Source organism: Gigantopelta aegis, chromosome 1, assembly GCF_016097555.1.
Source record: "Gigantopelta aegis isolate Gae_Host chromosome 1, Gae_host_genome, whole genome shotgun sequence".
Classification (NCBI taxonomy): Eukaryota; Metazoa; Mollusca; class Gastropoda; order Neomphalida; family Peltospiridae; genus Gigantopelta; species Gigantopelta aegis.
This window is the reverse complement of record NC_054699.1, coordinates 24,508,905-24,528,776: the sequence shown is the minus strand read 5'-3', so window position 1 is coordinate 24,528,776 and position 19,872 is coordinate 24,508,905. Positions and strand designations below refer to the sequence as shown.

Genomic DNA, 19,872 nt, shown 5'->3' with positions numbered 1-19,872 from the left:
TACTAGTAATCATGTTTCCCCTTAAAGGCTATGGTCGGTATTCAAAAAGAGGGGGTGGGGGGAGGGTCCGGACCCTTGGGCACACCCCTGGATCCGCTACTGGGCGAGATGTGTAAAAATAACAACAACTACTGAAAACCCACACTAACGAATGTTTTAGACATATGTCAACTCCTTAGGTTATCCTTACATTAAAATATAGGTTAATTCCACATCAATACCACAGTGACTTCAAAATGTGAAGACAAAAACATCTGACCTACTTTTAATTCTGGTTTGAGGAACAATGGGAAACAAGCATTCCGAGTGTACTGCCAAGACAATAAAGACAGTGGCGTAGCGTGGACTGATGGGGTCCAACGGGCAACCTAGGAAGACATAACAACTCTGGCCAGGTCTTAATCGCTGAGCTGCTCTCGGCCAACTAATATCCAAACCAACTTGTAGCTCCTAACCCTTCCAGTGGACTGATGGAAGGGACTCGGGCAGTGCTAACGGTCCACTAGTTAGGGGGTGCAATACTTGCCTTGCCCCGGGCACTGGCAACCCACGCTACGCCACTGCCTACAGGGTCCAACAAATTTTCATATCTTCTCTAAGTTCAAGGTATACAACTCTTGATATCCATTCCCGAATCGCAATTAATTTAAAGTCAAATTTGATCTGTAATTCCACGTGATAAAACTACAACTACATATACACAAAATCAATATGTTGAGGCATTGGTGGAAAAAAGGTACTGGTAAGAAAAAATGTATGTGAGACAGATGGAAAAAGACCGAACCTATAGTCTCTTATGATTGGACCAGTACAGGACTAAAAAAATTAAGTTTGTTTTCTTTAATGACACCACTAGAGCACATTGATTTATTAATCATCGGCTATTGCATGTCAAACATTAGGTCTTATAGAGGAAACCTGCTACATCTTTTCCTCATTAGTAGCAAGGGATCTTTTATATGCACTTTCCCACAGACAGGAAAGCACATACCATGGCCTTTGACCAGTTGTGGTGCACTGGTTGGAACGAGAAAAAAACACTGATATTACAGCCCCCTCACCCACCCCAGGTCCACTCCTTGTTATCACCAGCAGATCAGTCCCCATACAACATGTCATACAAGGAATCGGTGCTGTTCTCAAACACTGATATTACACGCCCACCCACCCTAGATCCACTCCTTGTTATCACCAGAAGGTCAATCCCCATACAACATGTCATACAAGGAATCGGTGCTGTTTTGAAACACTTTCAAACAGCTTGGTGAGCACGCTCGGAACATGAATGGTAAGCACTTGATCCCGAACATCTTGGCCGCTGGTCGGATAATCTTCAGTCCCGGACCAAACAGGGCACCCCGACAGCATTCACACACATCTCGACTGAAAAGTAATAAGAAATAAAACATTACCATTAAAAAAGGTTTGTTTTGTTTAAAGACACCACTAGAGTACATTGGGTAATTAATCATTGGCTCTTGGATGGCAAACATTTAGTAATTTTGACAGGTAGTCATTGGAGGAAACACGCTACATTTTTCTTAATGCAGCAAGGGATCTTTTATATGCACTTTCCCACAGACAGGAAAGCACATATACCACGGCCTTTGACCAGTTGTGGTGCACTGGTTGGAAAAAACACAATCAGTTGAATGGATGCAAGCATCTCATGTGAGCATTCAACTGACTGGGCTAAATCCCGCTCCACATTACTTTTCAGTACTGGTCTCAATAAACACTTTGGTCAGAGCTGTAACAGTTTAATATAGTTAGAAGAGGGTTAGTGAAACCCTCAAAGAATCAGGGAATACTGACATAAGGGTCTTCTCCTCCACTTTCAAATTTATAAATGCGAAATGTTTTGTATTTTTTTATGGGGGCCACTGTCTTTCTGATGCCCCCCCCCCCCCCCAGGGCCCCCCAAAAAAAACAACCAACAGCAAAAACAAACCAGAAAACAACAAACAATAAAAGACAAATGCACAACCCCACCCAAAAAACACAACCAAACAAAAACACTGAGATAGCCTTACCAAAATGCAGTGTTAGTTGTGAAAAACTATTTTGTTAAAGCTGACACTAGTAATTGTATGGACCTTTCTGAGAAATAATTACTTATTATAACCCAATACCCTACATGTAACTCACTGAATTAATCAACTATAATTTGGAAATACTTTATACTGGCAATAGTTGTACCCCTTATACTGACATCCGGACAATAGTTGCACCTCTTATACTGACATCCGGACAATAGTTGCACCCCTTATACTGACATCTGGACAATAGTTTCACCCCTTATACCGACATCCGGATAATAGTTGCACCCCTTATACTGACATCTGGACAATAGTTGCACCTTTTACACTAACATCCGGACAATAGTTGCACCCTTTATATGGACTGCCTGGCAATAGTTGCATCCTTTCTACTGACAGCATGGCAATAGTTGCACCAGTTTTTGTTTTTAGAATTCTGCCAGACTCAAAAACATGATGTAATATAGAAATTTTAGGATTCCGTCTCATTTGTGGAAACATGGAATCGAGCAAAATTTGTAGCCTGGGCTGGGTGGCAATAATTGACACCTTCCTGCCAAGGAGAATAGATTCTGTGGCCTGTCGTGTCAGAAAAGAATTCTAACTGCTGATCTACATTCTACAGCTGGTGTTGATGGGAAAACTGGATTACCTGTCCATTATCTTGTGTACAGCTTCAGGTATCTGGTCCGGGATGACTTCATGAAGCTTCATGTTGTATATGGTCAGAGCAGCAATATCAACCAGCCTCTGAAAATAACATCACGTTTTCATCATTATACAGGTATGCCTTGAAGTGGGGGCAAGACGTGGCCCAGTGGTACAGTGCTCGCTTGATGCGCGGTCTGTCTGGGATTGATCCCAGTCAGTGGTCACATTGGGCTATTACTCGTTCCAGCCAGTGAGCCACAAGTCACTGGTGTATCAAATGTCATGGCATGTGCTATCCTGTCTGTGGGATGGTGCATATAAAAGATCTCTTGCTACTAATGGACAAATTTAGGAGGTTTTTTCTGTAAGACTATGTCAAAATTACCAAATGTTCGACATCCAATAGCCAATGATTACTAAAATTATGGAAATACAATGTAAGAAGACTTCAGGCTCCTGAGCATTGACATTTTGTACAAACCATTTATGGTTTCAACAAAATAAAATTCAGGCAAATCATTTCATGTTTGGATAACACGTCTTGATAATGTAAATGTTATTCTAAATTTAATGTGAGAATGAATATTGGGTTGTGTAAAACTACGTTTGTGTGAATGCAACTATGATTCTCACAATTTTGAGAAACTATAATGGTCTCCCTTGATATAAAGTGAATACCAATTATAAGTCTGTCCGTTTGTTTGTCCATGCACGTTCATGCATGTACACGTTTTGTGTGTGTGTATGTCTGTGTGTGTGCATGTGTGTGTCTGTCTGTGTGTGTGTGTGTGTATGTGTGTGTGCGTGCGTGCGTGCGTGCATGTGTGTGAGTGTGAACCTAAAGTAATTCAGGAACTGGCTTTATCAAATTTAATGTCTGTATTACAAAACAACATCAGAAGAGTTCTCTCCCTTGAATCATCAAACATGAAAATCTAGAAAATACATTTACGTTTTGCCCTCTTTGTTTTTCTTTTACATGTACATGTATAGCATCTTCATCATGTTCTCTTCTAAAAACTTAGGAATACATATCCCACCATGAACATAACAGCCTATGTGTTACCTATCCCACCGTGAACATAACAGCCTATGTGTTACCTATCCCACCGTGAACATAACAGCGTATGTGTTACCTATCCCACCATGAACATAACAGTTGTGTGTTACCTATCCCACCGTGAACATAACAGCGTATGTGTTACCTATCCCACCGTGAAGTGTGTGTGTTACCTATCCCACAGTGTGTATGTGTTACCTATCCCACCATGAACATAACAGTTGTGTGTTACCTATCCCACCATGAACATAACAGTGTGTGTGTTACCTATTCCACCGTGAACATAACAGTGTATGTGTTACCTATCCCACCGTGAACATAACAGTGTATGTGTTACCTATCCCACCGTGAACATAACAGTGTATGTGTTACCTATCCCACCGTGAACATAACAGCGTATGTGTTACCTATCCCACCATGAACATAACAGCGTATTTGTTACCTATCCCACCATGAACATAACAGTGTATGTGTTACCTATCCCACCATGAACATAACAACGTATGTGTTACCTATCCCACTGTGAACATAACAGTGTATGTGTTACCTATCCCACCGTGAACATGACAGGGTATGTGTTACCTATCCCACCACGAAAATAATAGTGTATGTGTTACCTATCCCACCGTGAACATAACAACATATGTGTTACCTATTCCACCGTGAACATAACGGTGTGTTACCTATCCCACCATGGACAAAATAGCGTGTGTGTTACAAATGTACCTGAGGTTTTTTTCTCGTGTTCTCCGTCCAGAAGAGTGGATTCATGAAGTTGTTCTGCACGTTGAGATGCTGCAGTCTGAGGTGGGTACAGCCACTTGACATGGCCGGCAGCTGGTTCCCTTCGAGCTTCAGCGACCACAGATTCCTACAAGTAGACATTCCTCATACCCAATATACTGACGTCTAACAGTTGTAGAGTAGAGTCACAGTTCTAACAGCTCACCTCTATTCAGCAGAAACAAGTTTTAAAAAAGTTTCATTTGTGTAATGACACCACTAGAGCACATTGATCTATTAATCATCGGCTATTGGATGTCAAACATTTAGTAACTTTGACATTATAGTCTTAGAGAGGAATCCTGCTATATTTTTCCATTAGTAGCATGGGATCTTTTATATGCACCATCCCACAGACAGGATAGCACATATCACGGCCTTTGATGTACTAGTCATGCATGGTGCACTGCCTGGAGTGAGAAATAGCCCAGTGGGCCCACTGATGTATCCAAAACTGACCGTGAGTCAATCGAGTGCTTTACCACTGAGCTACGTCCCAACCAAACCACAGAGTAGTCAGAGTTCTCGCACCACATAATCAGCAGAAACAATTCAGAATATTCTGGAATCAATACATAAAACGAGAAACATGGAACGAGAAATAGCCCAATGGACTTGACGGGTGAGGCAAGGAGTGGGTTACATCAGGCTCATTAAGTGGTGTACAGTAGGGAAAACAATGTGAAGGACTAGGACAGAAAGAAAGTTAAACATTGTTGGTGATAGTTTGATATTCATGTACTTACTTAAGTCTTCTGATGGCATTGGGGATGGAAGCGATTCTGTTGTATGACAAGTCTAGAAACTCCAGTTTCTCCAAATCAAAGAGACTGTAAAGAAAGATAAAAAGAGATATAAAATAAGAAAGTCTAGTTAAAATGATGCAGATGAAAATAAAAAGAAGAAACCTCCACAGATAATATGTCTCAATGGTTTGCGGGACAAACAGTCATCTTCAGGAGAGAAAATGTGACAGGGTACGACAAAAGTATCATAAGCTATTGAGTATACAGGACATGAAATAAATAGCTGTCAGTGTAACCTATTAGTGGTTACGTGATATTGCTCAGTCGATAAGTTGATAAGTTGTAACCGATACAGGACCTGACCTATTGTTTGTGACTTATTTTGAAGGCCATGCAAGAACAATATTTTAAAACACACATGTACATATTATGTAACACCGCAATTACAGAAAGAAAGAAAGAAATGTTTTATTTAACGACACACTCAACACATTTTATTTACGGTTATATGGCGTCAGACATACATGTACGGTTAAGGACCACACAGATTTTGAGAGGAAACCCGCTGTCGCCACTTCATGGGCCCCCTTCCGATTAGCAGCAAGGGATCTTTTATTTGCGCTTCCCCACAGGCAGGATAGCACAAACCAATGAACCAGTTATGGATCACTGATCGGTGCAAGTGGTTTACACCTACCCATTGAGCTTTGCAGAGCACTCACTCAGGGTTTGGAGTCGGTATCTGGATTAAAAATCCCATGCCTCGACTGGGATCCGAACCCAGTACCTACCAGCCTGTAGACCGATGGCCTAACCACGATGCCACCGAGGCCGGTCCCTGCAATTACAGATGTACATGTGTACATTATGTTTTGTAATTTTAATTTTTAATTTTTTTTATTTATAATTTATTATCGTCAGATCAATATCAATGTCAGGGAGGCATTGAGAGCTCTGAATGCACTCACTGGCTGTCTGACAACTGTTAAAGTTTGTTTTGTTTAACGACACCACTAGAGCACATTGATTTATTAAGCATCAGCTATTGGATGTCAAACATTAGGTAATTCTGACATATAATCTTAGAAACGAAACCCGTTACATTTTTTCATTAGCAGCAAGGGATCTTTTATATGCAGTTTCCCACAGACAGGAAAGCACACACCACGACTTTTGACCAGTTGTGGTGCACTGGTTGGAACGAGAAAAAATCCAATCCCTTGAATGGATCCACTGAGGTGGTTCGATCCTGTGACACAAGCATCTCAGGTGAACACTCAACCGACTGAGCTAAATCCCGCCCCCTCCCACCTATAAATAAATGCTTACCTAGGAGGAAAGGATGAGAGAAGACAAAAGGACACGACGAGGTGACGTAAGTTCTTCAAGCGACCGATGTCGTCTGGCAGTTCCTTCAGCGGGTTGTTCCGTAACTTGAGAACTTCCAAGTGTTCAATATGCATTATTTCTGGTGGCAAAATCTGTATTGTTGAAATAATTAAATAAATAAATAAATAAAATAATTAATTTGATATACATACCGGTAAATTTATATATTAACTTACACTTTCTGGATAATTTACATGACATATGTATTTACTGCTGTTGCTTCTGCTGTTCATACTATTATTAAGTACCCATAATAGGCATTAAAATGATTATGAAATATTAAAAAATAAGACAAACCCCACCCAAAAGAAACAACCCTACAAAAAATAACCCAAACCCCTCCAAAAACCCTAAATATAATAAAACAAAATGTAATTTTAAAACAATCCCCAAAAGAAAGTACTGACTCACCTGAAAGTCATTGAAGGAAATATTCAGGTATACCAAGGTGTTCAACAGAGGTGTTATATCCGGCAGCTCGCAAATAAAGTGAGCCTGTAAGCAAAGAAGATCTTACGTCAAATGAAAACCGTATGTCAAATGTAAAACATGTAATTTTAACACCACAGAACTGGACGTCAAAATCATTCTGTATCAAATACAGTTAAATTAATGTAAAATTCCTAAGGTACCAAAACATTCCTAATATATAATACTAAAAACAGCAAGACCATATTATGTGATACCCTGCTTGTAAAGAGTGTAAAACAAAACTTTCTTGCTGCTATACTACTAACTCACTACCTTGATCTTCATCAAGGACAGCTAGAGGAAAATCTATGTAATGTTTTGGCAATCGTCGACAACCAAATGGTCGCAAGCTACTGTGTCTAAAATACATGTTTTTTCCTAAATCTGATGCCACAGAGCTTTAGTTTGATTATTCTTGAGTCCAGTCATCACATTAAACTTACATGTACATGTTGTCAACCACTTTGCTCTATGTCAAAACAAGAAAGTACAACAGGTTCATTTCGCATAGGGGCATCGTTTAGCATTGGTACTGATTAACAACATGTACGTTTAATGTCATAACTGGACTTGCATTACACAGAGTTTCCTATAGCCTTCCCCTACATATCAGTATCAATAAAGGGAGGACCGGAGGTGACTCGAGCCAGGGTCCGGCGAGTGTGGCAAAGACACCATGACTGACTGATGTATTCTGACATCCATAGGCATACAGGCTCCCATTTTGTTGGTGGTGGTGGTGGTGGTGGTGGTGGGGGGGGGGGGGGGGGGGGGGGGTCTGATTCTGATTTTTGCCCGAATTAAATGAGAGAGCCCAAATATGGATAACAACATTGATTCATATAAGCACTACTGCCAAACAGCTATATAGGGTTGTAAATTAATTACTACACATTTTTACATGGATTACAAACAATACTGTGGAAAAGAACAATGGAAATACATTGTGAAAAGAGTTCAAACCAGATGATTTTGCCAGAATATCTGTTGTTTTTCACCAAATTTGAGGATTTGCTCCAACACTGAGGGGAACAGCCCTCTCCCGTCTCGTACAATTGTGTTGACATATGGGTCTGTAATTGTTATGTGTATCATACTGCTCCAACTCTATATCTTCATCATCATAAAGTATGCAAATGACATTGGGCAAGGAATCCAGAAAACCTAAAACTACATAATATTATATGCTTTCCTAAATACAATATACATGTACATGTATAGACTCTGCTCCTTTGATATGTTAGACGGGAGATACTGGTTGGGATGGGGCACCTGGGAAAAAGTTAACAGTTTTTATTTAATTACTTTGATTTATTAATCATCGGCTATTGGATGTCAAACATTTGGTAATTTTGACATAGTCATATAGAGAAGACCCACTACATTTTTCCATTAGTAGCAACTGTCCTTTTTTTATGCACCATCCCATAGACAGGATAGCACATACCATGGCCTTTGATGTACCAATCGTCGTGCACTGGTTGGAGCAAGAAATAGCCCAATGGGCCCACCGACAGGGATCGATCCCAGACCGACCACACATCAAGTGAGCTAGCACTTGTGTTGGGAAAACCCACACTGGGTTCACCAAAGAGATGGATCAATACTATTGCCAGAAGTGTGTTCTGCAATCAACCTACGTTCCACCCCTTACCATGGGATTCTTACCTTAAGACTGAGCACTGTCCCACCGTTGGCCAAGGAATCGAGTATAGCCAGTTCACAGGGACTAATCACTTCTTCACTGGGACACGCTGAAAAATAATTTATCAACAGCATTTTTGTTTTTGTTGTAACTTGCAATATCTGGTGAGTTTTCTTTTTTAACCATTTTTGTATACAGAGCGATATACTACTATATACATGTACCATGTACTACCACTGCACTTGAAGGAAGGAAATTATGTTTTAGTTAACGATGCACTCAACACATTTTATTTACAGTTATATTGCATCGGACATACATGTATGGTTAATGACCACAAAGATATTGAGAGAGGAAACCTGTTGTCGCCACTGGATGGGCTACTCTTTTTGAGTAGCAGCAAGTGATATTTTATATGCACCATCCCATAGACAGGATAATATGGCCTTTGATATACCAGTCGTGGTGCACTGGCTGGAGTGAGAAACAGCCCAAATGGGCCCACCAACGGGGATCGATCCCAGACGGACTGCGCATTAAGCGAACACTTTACCACTGGGCTACAACCCACCCCTTACTGCACTTAAATACTGCACTTGAATACAAAAGTTAAAGTCTGCTTTTGATTTATTAATCATTGGCTACAGGGTGCTAAACAGTTAATAATTTTGGCATACACAGTCTAAGAGGAAACTCACAACATATTTCCATTATCAGCAAGGTATGCACTTTCCAACAGGTAGGGCAGTACATACCACAACCTCTGATATACATGTACCAGTCACAGGGCACTGGTTGAGATGGGGAAAAACCAATTGGAGAATGAGTCCACTGAGGAGGTTTGATCCCATGATCAAAGCAGCTCAGGTGAGCGCTCTACCAACTGAGCTAGATTCCCCTCCTGGAATACAAAAGTCCATATACACTTGTAGCTATCTCACTAGCAACAGCTGATGCCCTGTTTGTCCTAGAGTGATGAAAATGGAACTAACAGTGATTGTTTCAATTTTCAAATTGAAACAGAACTTTTAATCATAATTTTATTTCTGAAATAAAACCTTTTTAAGAACGACTTATTGACAGAGCTGGGAACTCAATAACGATTGTTTCAATTTTCAAATTGAAACAGAACTTTTAATCATAATTTTATTCTAAAATAAATCGTTTTTAAGAACGACTTATTGATAGTGCTGGGAACAGACTAAAATTTCATCATCCACTTGAGGAAATTTCATCACCAACTGAAGAAACTAATTAGACAATACAGGTATATTAACCTAAGATGAGTTTTTAAAATATTAGAACTACACATGTATGCACCATTGTTGTGTTCATAAGGGCGGTGCCTAAAATGTTACATAATGTTACCTTGTATTAATGTATTCATTATCTGTTTTGTTTATGTAAACAAGCAAACCCAAACAAAATTTCACACCTTTCTTAATCAGTATTTTTGTCATTATTGGGTATTTACTTTGTCATCATTCTGTCTTAGATTGTCATCCCAAGTTGTCTGATGATTAGAAGTTCAAGCAGAGATAGAAAAAAAACCAGCAGAATTTTTCACAAGACCATCAAACAAGTACCCGTTAAATCTACTTATCTGCTAACATTTTTACTTGTTCAAATAAATAGTTTGCTTTATTCAAATACATGGACAATATTTTTGATTGCACAAAATAAAACTGCATTATACATTTGTATCTGTCCACTGGACAACCATTGAGGTACATATTAAGCTTGTTCAAACAGATTGTTTACGTCAGGACAAATGGACATGTGCTTATTTCGGACACTGTCAAGGACAGGCCAAGAAAGAGAAAAAATAATTTTCACACTGGTCCGAGATGTGCATTTTCCTTGACTATCAGTTTCGAACTATAATCAATCAGTGGACACCACTACTGACATCCAACAGCCAATGATTAATAAATCAATGTGCTCTATAGTGGTTTTGTTATACAAAACAAACTTTATTCCACTACTTACTGAATGGTGAAGCAGATCTCTCTGAACCCTGGAAATACGTTTTGGGAGCCTGCACCACAGCATCTTTTCCTGGAAGCTCAGACGATCTGAATTTGAATAAAAATAGAAATGAATATTACAATGCTATACATGGCAGTTTGTTATTATTGGTAATAATACTGACTTATCACTTAGATGTGTTAATTGTGGTGTAACATTATTTGTGTTTCTGACCCCCTGCTCACAACATTAAAAGTTTTTTTTTGAACTTATTTTAAAGTGCATTCATCACTAATAGGGGGCGAGACGTAGCCCAGTGGTACAGCGCTCGCTCGATGTGCGGTCGGTGTGGGATTGATCCAAGTCGGTGAGCCCATTGGGCTATTTCTCGTTTCAGCCAGTGCACCATGACTGGTATATCAAAGGCCGTGGTATGTACTACCCTGTCTGTGGGATGGTGCATATAAAAGATCCCTTGCTGCTAATCGGAAAGAGTAGCCCATGAAGTGGGGACAGCAGGTTTCCTCTCTCTATATCTGTGTGGTCCTTAACCATGTGTCTGACGCCATATAACCATAAATAAAATGTGTTGAGTGCGTCGTGAAATAAAACATGTCTTTCTTTTATCACTAATATACAACTTTCAGTTAAGTACTGTTATCGTTGCTCCATCCCCGCCCACAAAACAAAAAGAATTCCTGATCCATTTCTGAAAAGTATCTGTATTGGTTGTTACAATGTACATATAGTTAATATCAAAGTTTGTTTTCTTTATGACACCACTGGAGCATATTGGTTTATTAATCACTGGCTATTGGATGTCTAACATTTGGTAATTTTTACATAATTATATAGTCTTAGAGAGGAAACAATGAGAGAATGGGTCCACTGAGGTAATTCAATCCTGGGAAGCAACGGACCACCGCAGGCGAGCCAAATAAGCTAGATCGATCCTGCACCTAAGTTAATATTGTTACTTTCACATAGCCTAACACTCAATAGCCAATGTACTTTTCATGTTTGGGGCATTTGATTGATTGATTAATATATTCATTTATTCATTCGTAGCCTAGAAAGCATGGACAAACCCATCTGAAGTTCACTTACTGCTTTGAGCTCAAGTTCACTTACTGCCTGAAGTTTACTGCCTCAAGATAACTTACTGCCACAAGTTCACTATACTACTGAGTTCACTTACTGTCTGAAGATAACTTACTGCCTGCAGTTCATTTACTGCCTGAAGTTCATTTACAGCTTGAAGTTCACTTACTGCCTGCAGTTCACTTACTGCCTGAAGTTCACTTACTGCCTGAAGTTGTTTACTGCCTTAAGTTAACTTACTGCCTTAAGTTAACTTACTGCCTGAAGTTCACTTACTGCCTGAAGATCACTTACTGCCTGAAGATCACTTACTGTCTGAAGATCACTTACTGCCCGAGTTCACTTACTACCCGAGTTCACTTACTGCCTGAAGATCACTTACTGTCTGAAGTTCACTTACTACCCAAGTTCACTTACTGCCTGAAGATCACTTACTGTCTGAAGATTACTTACTGACTGAAGTTCACTTACTGTCTGAAGATCACTTACTGTCTGAAGATCACTTACTGACTGAAGTTCACTTACTGTCTGGAGATCACTTACTGCCTGAAGATCACTTACTGTCTGAAGTTCACTTACTACATGAGTTCACTTACTGCCTGAAGTTCACTATTACTGCCTGCAGTTCACTTACTGCCTGCTCTTTGTTTCGAAGGTGAGCCTCTCTGCGCGGTCGTCCTCGTACAGGATGATCTCGGTGTGCGGCGCGGTCTCGTCGCGGTACGACGGACTGTACTTCGGCATCGGCTTGATCACTGACCGCACGTCCGTGTTGAGCAGCTCGCGCACGTGAGTCTTGATCATCGACGCCATCTCTATCAACAACTGATGCTGCGGTATCCGAGGCTCAGCGGGCGGAAGAACTTTAAAGGACAAACGTATGCATTAATTAAGAACAGATATTACAGGACTTAGATTTCACGGAAACAATAGTTTCCGCACAACATGTTGGTAAAATCACAGCACAAAAATTTCGTTTACCATGATTATTATATCGAGCACGACTACTGAACTAAAATAATATACATGCATTTATAATTATTTTTAAAGAGAGTTTTTGATGGGTTCCCATGATCACAAAGGCACGGAACTGAAAATGTGTTTCCCATGAAATTTGAAATCCTATGGCCTGATATTATGTTCATTGTTCTGTCGTAACATATGTCATGTCTACAGCAAGCATTCATTTTTAGTTGTTTAGTGAAAGACACTATTGCAGTCGCCTTAGACTTTACAGGCGTGTGTGCTGGGGGTGGCCGGGTCTAAACCCCTCCCTGCTCCAGCAAATTTTCTGGGGAAGCATGTCTCGACCCCCTTATCAATTTCACTTGCAACAGTCTTGACTCTGCCCTGCTAAAATTCCTGCACATGTGGCTGCTTTAGTGCTGGGAATCAGTTGGAAGTTTGGTCATCAGTTATAATTGATTTACACCAACCGATCAACTTTCCATTAAAGGCAACTGAATAGAAATATATGAACCATGCACCTATAATAGTTTTATGTAGGCCTACACTGGGATACTCTACAAATAACTAATTTTACCTAAAGTTATTACCTGTTCAATATTAGTTTCCTTTAAGTATATAGGAAAACACCCATCAGCCTCAAACCATATCATGTAACTGAAGTTTGTTTTCTTTAACGACCCAAACAAAAATGTATGCTTGCAGCTAGGTTGTCGCAAGGTAGTTACAAGCTTGTTACAAGGTAGTACAAGCAATGCAATATTTGGAAGCTGATATTTAGCTCATGTAAACTAGTCAGTAATTCTGCAAACTTGCTGCATGCATGTTTTCAATTGTGCAAGCTTGCTGCATGCGTGTGTATATATATATATATATATATATATATATATATATATATATATATATATATATATATATATATATAATCTTCAACTGTGCAAGCTTCCCGACACCACTAGAGCACATTGACTGATTAACCATTAATTATTACATTTGGTAATTCCAACACACAGTCTTAGAGAGGAAACCTGTTACATTTAGTTAACATTAAGGGATATTTTATATGCACCATCCCACAGACATTATAACACATACATTGACCTACCATGACATACCAGTCATGGTGCACTGGCTGGAATGAGAAATAACACAATGAGCCCACCAATGAGGATCGATCCTTGACTGACCATACATCAGGTGAGTGTGTTACAACTGGGTTACATCCCGCCCCATCATGTAACTAATACACAATCATAGCTGGGCCGTGTTCAGTACACAAGTTTTGTTACAAGCACCTGCTAACAATGTCACTGGTCCCTGCTCTATCTATCACAATCATTTAATAACTAAAGCTAGCCAATTTTCTCTTAATGCTGAGACAGATCAAAGAAGGAAGGAAATGTTTTATTTAAAAACGCACTCAACATGTTTTATTTATGGTTAAATATGGCGTCAGAAATATGGTTAAGGACCACACAGATATTGAGAGAGGAAACCTGCTGTTGCCACTTCATGGGCTACTCTTTTCGATTAGCAGCAAGGGATCTTTTATATGCATCATCCCACAGACAGGGTAGTACATACTACAGCCTTTGATATGCCAGTTGTGGTGCACTAGCTGGAACGAGAAATAGCCCAATGGGCCCTATTGACAGGGATCGATCACAGACAGACCGTGCATCAAGCGAGCGCTTTACCACTGGGCTATGTCCCGCCCCTGCCGAGACAGAAGAATTCACTCATAAAGTAGGGGTGGTAAATACCTACCTTTTGGATCCATGTGAACCTTGTGAACTTCATTTTGTACCCCTCTCTCAGCCATCAGGTTCTCTGCCAACAACTTAGTAAATTTTTTGTAGTTCTCTCGTGAATACACAGCCTGTTTAGCAACGTGCATCGGGATCCTGTTATTCTTGGAAAGTTTATAAAGAAAATGCTCCAACGTAAAAGCCGGAGGTATATAATATCTCATATCGTCCGTATCAAAATAATGAACCAAGTCGGGATTCGGTGGCAAATTACGCAGAGGAAACGACTCGGGGCCTCTTGGACGGAACGGCTTGATTAATGCTTTTCCATCAACGTATGTACCCAGTGCAGTCCTTCCTCTGTAGAGCGGGTCCAAAATGAACTTCATTTCATCGCGTGTAATACGAGACATGACGGTATTCACCGGCGAACCAAAGTTGGCCCCAGTGTTGAACGTCTGGTGTGTCGGAGCTGATTCAGAAGGAGGTGGAGGGGAGACGATACTCTGTACCCAGCTCGGGACGGGGGAATATGGTTGCATGTCTGGCACGTCACTGATGCTGTGTTTGTAAAAGGCTGAGTCTCCACTGGAAATGTCGGATCGTTTGGTGTGTGATACGTATTCATCGCTTTTCATGAGCGACCTTCCAACAGGGTCTGAAATGGGAGGTAGTGCTTTTGGTGGCAGTGGTCGTCGAAACAACTTCACTGTCGGGGTTTTGCTTGGGTTAGACATGATCTAAAAATATAAATACATATACATATATTAAACATGATTAAATATAACATAAATTAATATAAAGAGTAAATTATGTGAGTTACCATAAAATCTTGGAAATTAATGAATATATATTTATTTTTTTTGGACAGATAATATAGTAAAATATTTTACATGTACAAATAACATAACACAAGTGAAAATAACATGAATAGTAACAAATGCACATAATTTTAATCACTCAGATTCCTCACAATTGTCAACAAAAAAAGGAGAAAAAAAAAATATATATAATAATAATTTTTAAAAAGTAAAATAAAAATAAACAATAATGACCCTTGAAATTCAGATCAACTTGCAACAGCAAATAATTCTGACATAAAATAAAATAACAAAGCAAATACTCCATAATGGTAAAAATACTTTCATAGCCCGAGTACTCTGCCTTTCAAGAACTAAACGGACATTTGATCGCTCTCTCAGTCAGAGATTACTCTATAGTGAAAACATGCAATGGCTGCGTGATAGACAAAGATTCCGCTCTAATACGACAAAAATTCAAAGTTTGATACTACGGGGGTAAATACATTTACACTGATAATTTTTTGGCTTGCGAATAACAAATATTTTACATAGTAACCACTAATACACACATTACATGAAGAAACCTGACAGTACCCACTTTCAATAATGTTTCGGTTAAATACGTGCTGACGGGTTTCTTCCTGTCGTATGTGTATCGATGGGTAATAAGCAAAATATTTTTTTATCGACAAACTCAAAAATTATCAACTGCGTTGGCGCATTAAGTTATTTCTCATTTGAGCAAGTGCACTATGACTGGTATATAAAAGGCCATGGTATGTGCTGTTCTGTTTGTGGCTTTCCTCTCTAAGACTATATGTCAAAATGACCAAATGTTTGACATCCAATAACCAATGAGTAAGGGACCGTCTCAAAATTTCATCACTTCTCCCTAAACGAATAACATTCTAATACTTATCAACCCCCACTCCCCCTTCCAAATGAATTTAGTCAAGCAAAAAGGTGTTGAAATTTTTAAAATTTTAAAATTTTTATTTTTGGGCCACAAAAGTTGTAGGACAAAATTGACAAGATGTATTTTTCTACAGTCAGTAAACAAATAACAGACACATGACAAAGGTATTTAGATGACTTTTATTATTTTGATTCATAAAAAAAAAATGAAAAGTCAATTCAGTTCACTGGAGACTTATGCTGCATCCGGATGTGCTCAGAAACAGGAAATTTCCGACTTGTCAAACTGTAATTACCAAGACTAATAATTATACTATTCATGTGTAGTTCATGTAATTCTCCATTAACTGTGATTTCGAATTTCACTTTATAAATAAATTTTATGTACAAAAACAATAATAATAATAATAATAAAAAAATAAAACACACACACTTTTTGATACTTCCATTTTCAACTTTTTATCCACCCCCACCCCCCTTCTGCGGATTATTTGTTTAGGAAGAAGTGATGAAATTTTGAGATGGTCCCTAATAAATCAATATACTTCAGTAGTGTTGAGGCTGCGATTCTGTGTTAAACAATAAAACAACACACTGGCTAATTAGTAATTACAAAATAAACCTTTGTTGTACATTTACATCCCTTCTCAAAACTCGTCCTAGAGAAGAATCAAAACGATTGACCAATGTGAAGCTGTTTAAATATTGTCAACGTCCCTAACTGCTTTCAACTCCATTCAGTTTGTTTTCTCATGCACGGATCGTGCAATCAACATCCAATTTGTTGTTGTCTGCTTGTCATTCATTTGTGAGGTTTTTCTTCACAGTTTTAAAAACTATTCACTGGTATGAATGTAATGCCTATCAGTACTGACATCAAGTGTTAGCAATGGGTGTTGGTAAAACATAGTGCAAGCCGAACATTAAGTCAATACTTTTCTTAATGTGCAGGACGAGTTGCTTCCCTCTATTTAGTAAATTTAAAATGGTGAGGAAAGTTTTGAAGGTTGTCATTGGAAGATTTATTTTGTTAATAATGATGCAAGTACTTCAATCAGGATTTAGTGAGTATGGTAGGTTATACATTCTTTCACCATTTTCGGTTGACAAACGGTTGAAACATGGTACGTGCCACAAGTTTTGAATACCAGCTATATATAGGGTAATGTAACAATTTTCGGACGTCAAAAGAACTACACTTTCTTTCTACGTCCGTTTGGACTAGATAAAATGTGAACCAGACCAGAACGCATGACAAACTGAATTTTTCCATTTAAACAAAGTGTTCGTCAACTGTGCACATAGTTAAGACATTTTTTTTTTCATATGGTGGCCTTAAAAATGGAAAATGACAAACCACACATGCACAGGCATCGAAACAAGTTGTGAACGGTCGTTCAGGTTACTGAGAGGTTACCACATGTAAGAAAAGTCGAGACCGGCATTTTGTTCTCGACAAAAATTTCAACGTTAAAATGTAGTTTCGTTTCCAAACGTAAACCAGGCAATGCATTCCAGACTTGCGCGTTTCATTTTCTCGCAAACAATTATGGTCCTTCCTTGTTTAATCAGCATCCACTAGATGAATTTACTTCTACGTTTCGTTTTCTTGTACTAAATTGCACCGATGTTCATGCACACTTAATTGTGCCGTTGTAAAGTAATTTCGGCAAACATCGTTTAAGCAGCGCCCACTAGATAAATTTACTTCCGGATTTCGTTTCTCATACCAATGTTCGCACGCACCGATATAATTTCAGAATGTCCGCGTTAAAAGTAACAGGAATTGAATTCTAATTTCCATATATGATATAGGTGTGGTAACCTATATGTTAGGCCTACCAGGCTATTTTTTGTGGTAACCTGTAAATGGGTTACCAGACACAATGCTTATTTCAATGCCTGCATGCATGGTATGAACTTTTTTGCAAACTAATGAGCATAAACGCATGCACTCTTTCCTGTTTACTTGAGGGTGCTTTATAATTTATTTTTGTTTACTAGAATGGAACTTGTTTTACGTCCACATACTTGGATTTTTTTTTAATGTCAATTTTGCTTCAGGTATCGTAGCTGAAAAAATGTTGAATAGTTGTTTCGTATTCTTGGTTTTGTCGTTAGGTGAACGCAGTTCAGGACGTCGATGCATGGTAAATAAAACGTTTCAAGTTCGATCATATTGCAGAAATTCAGTTTGCCGCAAAATCAAACATTAGTTCTCAAACAATAAGAAGGACACAGAGAATATTACGATAGGAAGTAATAACCTCAAGTTATGCTGCTACAAATCGAAGATAGTCTAACCAGATAGCTAAAAATCACAAATCGATTCCACTACTTTCCGCCATTTTGAAGCCGTGCCCATGACAACACTTCCGATCACGTGACTAACAGGACAGGGTCTCATTCGGGACACCGCGGAGCTACTGATTCCACCATGTATGAAGTTATTATTATTATTATTATTTAATTATTATTATTATTGTTTTTTAATACGCCAATACAGTATGTCCCAGACGTCCAAATAATCCAGTAATCAGTTCAAGGTTATTTACTGTACGCGCAGCGAAAGTTTAATAAGATCAAACTGTACGTAGGCCTAATTGAATATTAAAATACATGTATTTGAATTAGTGCACGGGGCCCGTACGCAGAAATTTATGTGAGGGGGTGCGTAATCGACGGCCCAAAGGACAGGAGTTGCTAGGGGGGGGGGGGGGGGGGGGGTCCGGGGGCATTTTTAAAAAATCTAGAATGCAGGAGATGCATTTTCCTGCATTCTGGGAAGTAAATTTGAAATGTTTCTTTGCCTCAAAATATGTCAAATATATTTTTTACACATCCACGGACGGACCTCTGCAGACTATGGGGGGGGGGGGGGGTGAGTACTGCTTAGGCCTACTACGTCAACAAAAAACAAACAAAATACAAACCATCCCCTCCATTCCACCCCGACCCCCCCCCCCCCCCCCCCCCCCACCCCGGATCTGTCTGTCGACAGTTGAAAACATTACACGGACTTGTAGGCTATATATATATATATATATATATATATATATATATATATATATATATATATATATATATATATATATATATATAGTTCTTAAACGTTTTGAAAAAAAGCTCAATGTGCTCTAGTGGCGTCGTTAAATAAAACATACTTTACTTCACTTTACTTTTGAAAAAGCGTGAAAGTGTTCCCGTTCTCAAATCCAACACTACCACGCATAGTGGTCTGAGGCTTAAGAACGGGTTCTCACCTTTTCTCGAATGTAGTTTCGAATACAATACTAATTAAGGTTTGATTCGTGGAATCAGTCGGGGCGTTCCGAGTGTTTTTGAACGTGAACGGGTGATTGTTGTAGACATCACGGAATGTGAATTACGATAACGTTCAACCGATTTCACATGCTGATTTCACATGCTGAAAACTTTACAAGGATGCAACATCTTGCAAACGAAAAGACCTATCGCCATTACCAGTGCTGTGAAGAAATAGGCCTACAACAAACCACAAACACTAACACTTAGTAACAGTGAATACTTTGCCGAGACCAGAAGGCATTTCTTCTATGATAAGATTT

General features: G+C 39.0%; 1 protein-coding gene across 3 annotated transcripts; it reads right to left on the bottom strand.

Moving 5' to 3' along the window:
• Window positions 1-253: 253 nt before the first annotated feature.
• On the bottom strand, window positions 254-18,655 carry LOC121372602. Of its 3 annotated transcripts, none has more exons than XM_041499035.1 (11): window positions 18,590-18,655; window positions 14,587-15,307; window positions 12,488-12,716; window positions 10,774-10,859; window positions 8,808-8,893; window positions 7,080-7,163; window positions 6,609-6,760; window positions 5,280-5,363; window positions 4,477-4,621; window positions 2,692-2,789; window positions 254-1,383 (listed from the first exon to the last, which is right to left on the bottom strand). In XM_041499035.1, the coding sequence occupies exons 2-11, from the start codon at window positions 15,302-15,304 to the stop codon at window positions 1,200-1,202; spliced, it is 1,866 nt and encodes a 621-aa protein (XP_041354969.1). In that variant the 5' UTR covers window positions 15,305-15,307; window positions 18,590-18,655; the 3' UTR covers window positions 254-1,199. The 3 variants fall into 3 exon arrangements, with proteins under 3 accessions (XP_041354969.1, XP_041354952.1, XP_041354961.1); XM_041499018.1 differs by having other exon boundaries at window positions 18,553-18,648; XM_041499027.1 differs by having other exon boundaries at window positions 18,317-18,631.
• Window positions 18,656-19,872: the final 1,217 nt, after the last annotated feature.

Coding starts and splice junctions, on each gene's coding strand:
- LOC121372602 (XM_041499035.1), bottom strand. CDS start 15,304: ATGTCTAACCCAAGCAAAACCCCGACAGTGAAGTTGTTTCGACGACCA. Junction 10,860..12,487: donor TTCGAAACAAAGAGCAGGCA/GTAAGTGAACTG, acceptor ATTCAAATTCAG/ATCGTCTGAGCTTCCAGGAA. Junction 4,622..5,279: donor AATGCCATCAGAAGACTTAA/GTAAGTACATGA, acceptor GTCTACTTGTAG/GAATCTGTGGTCGCTGAAGC.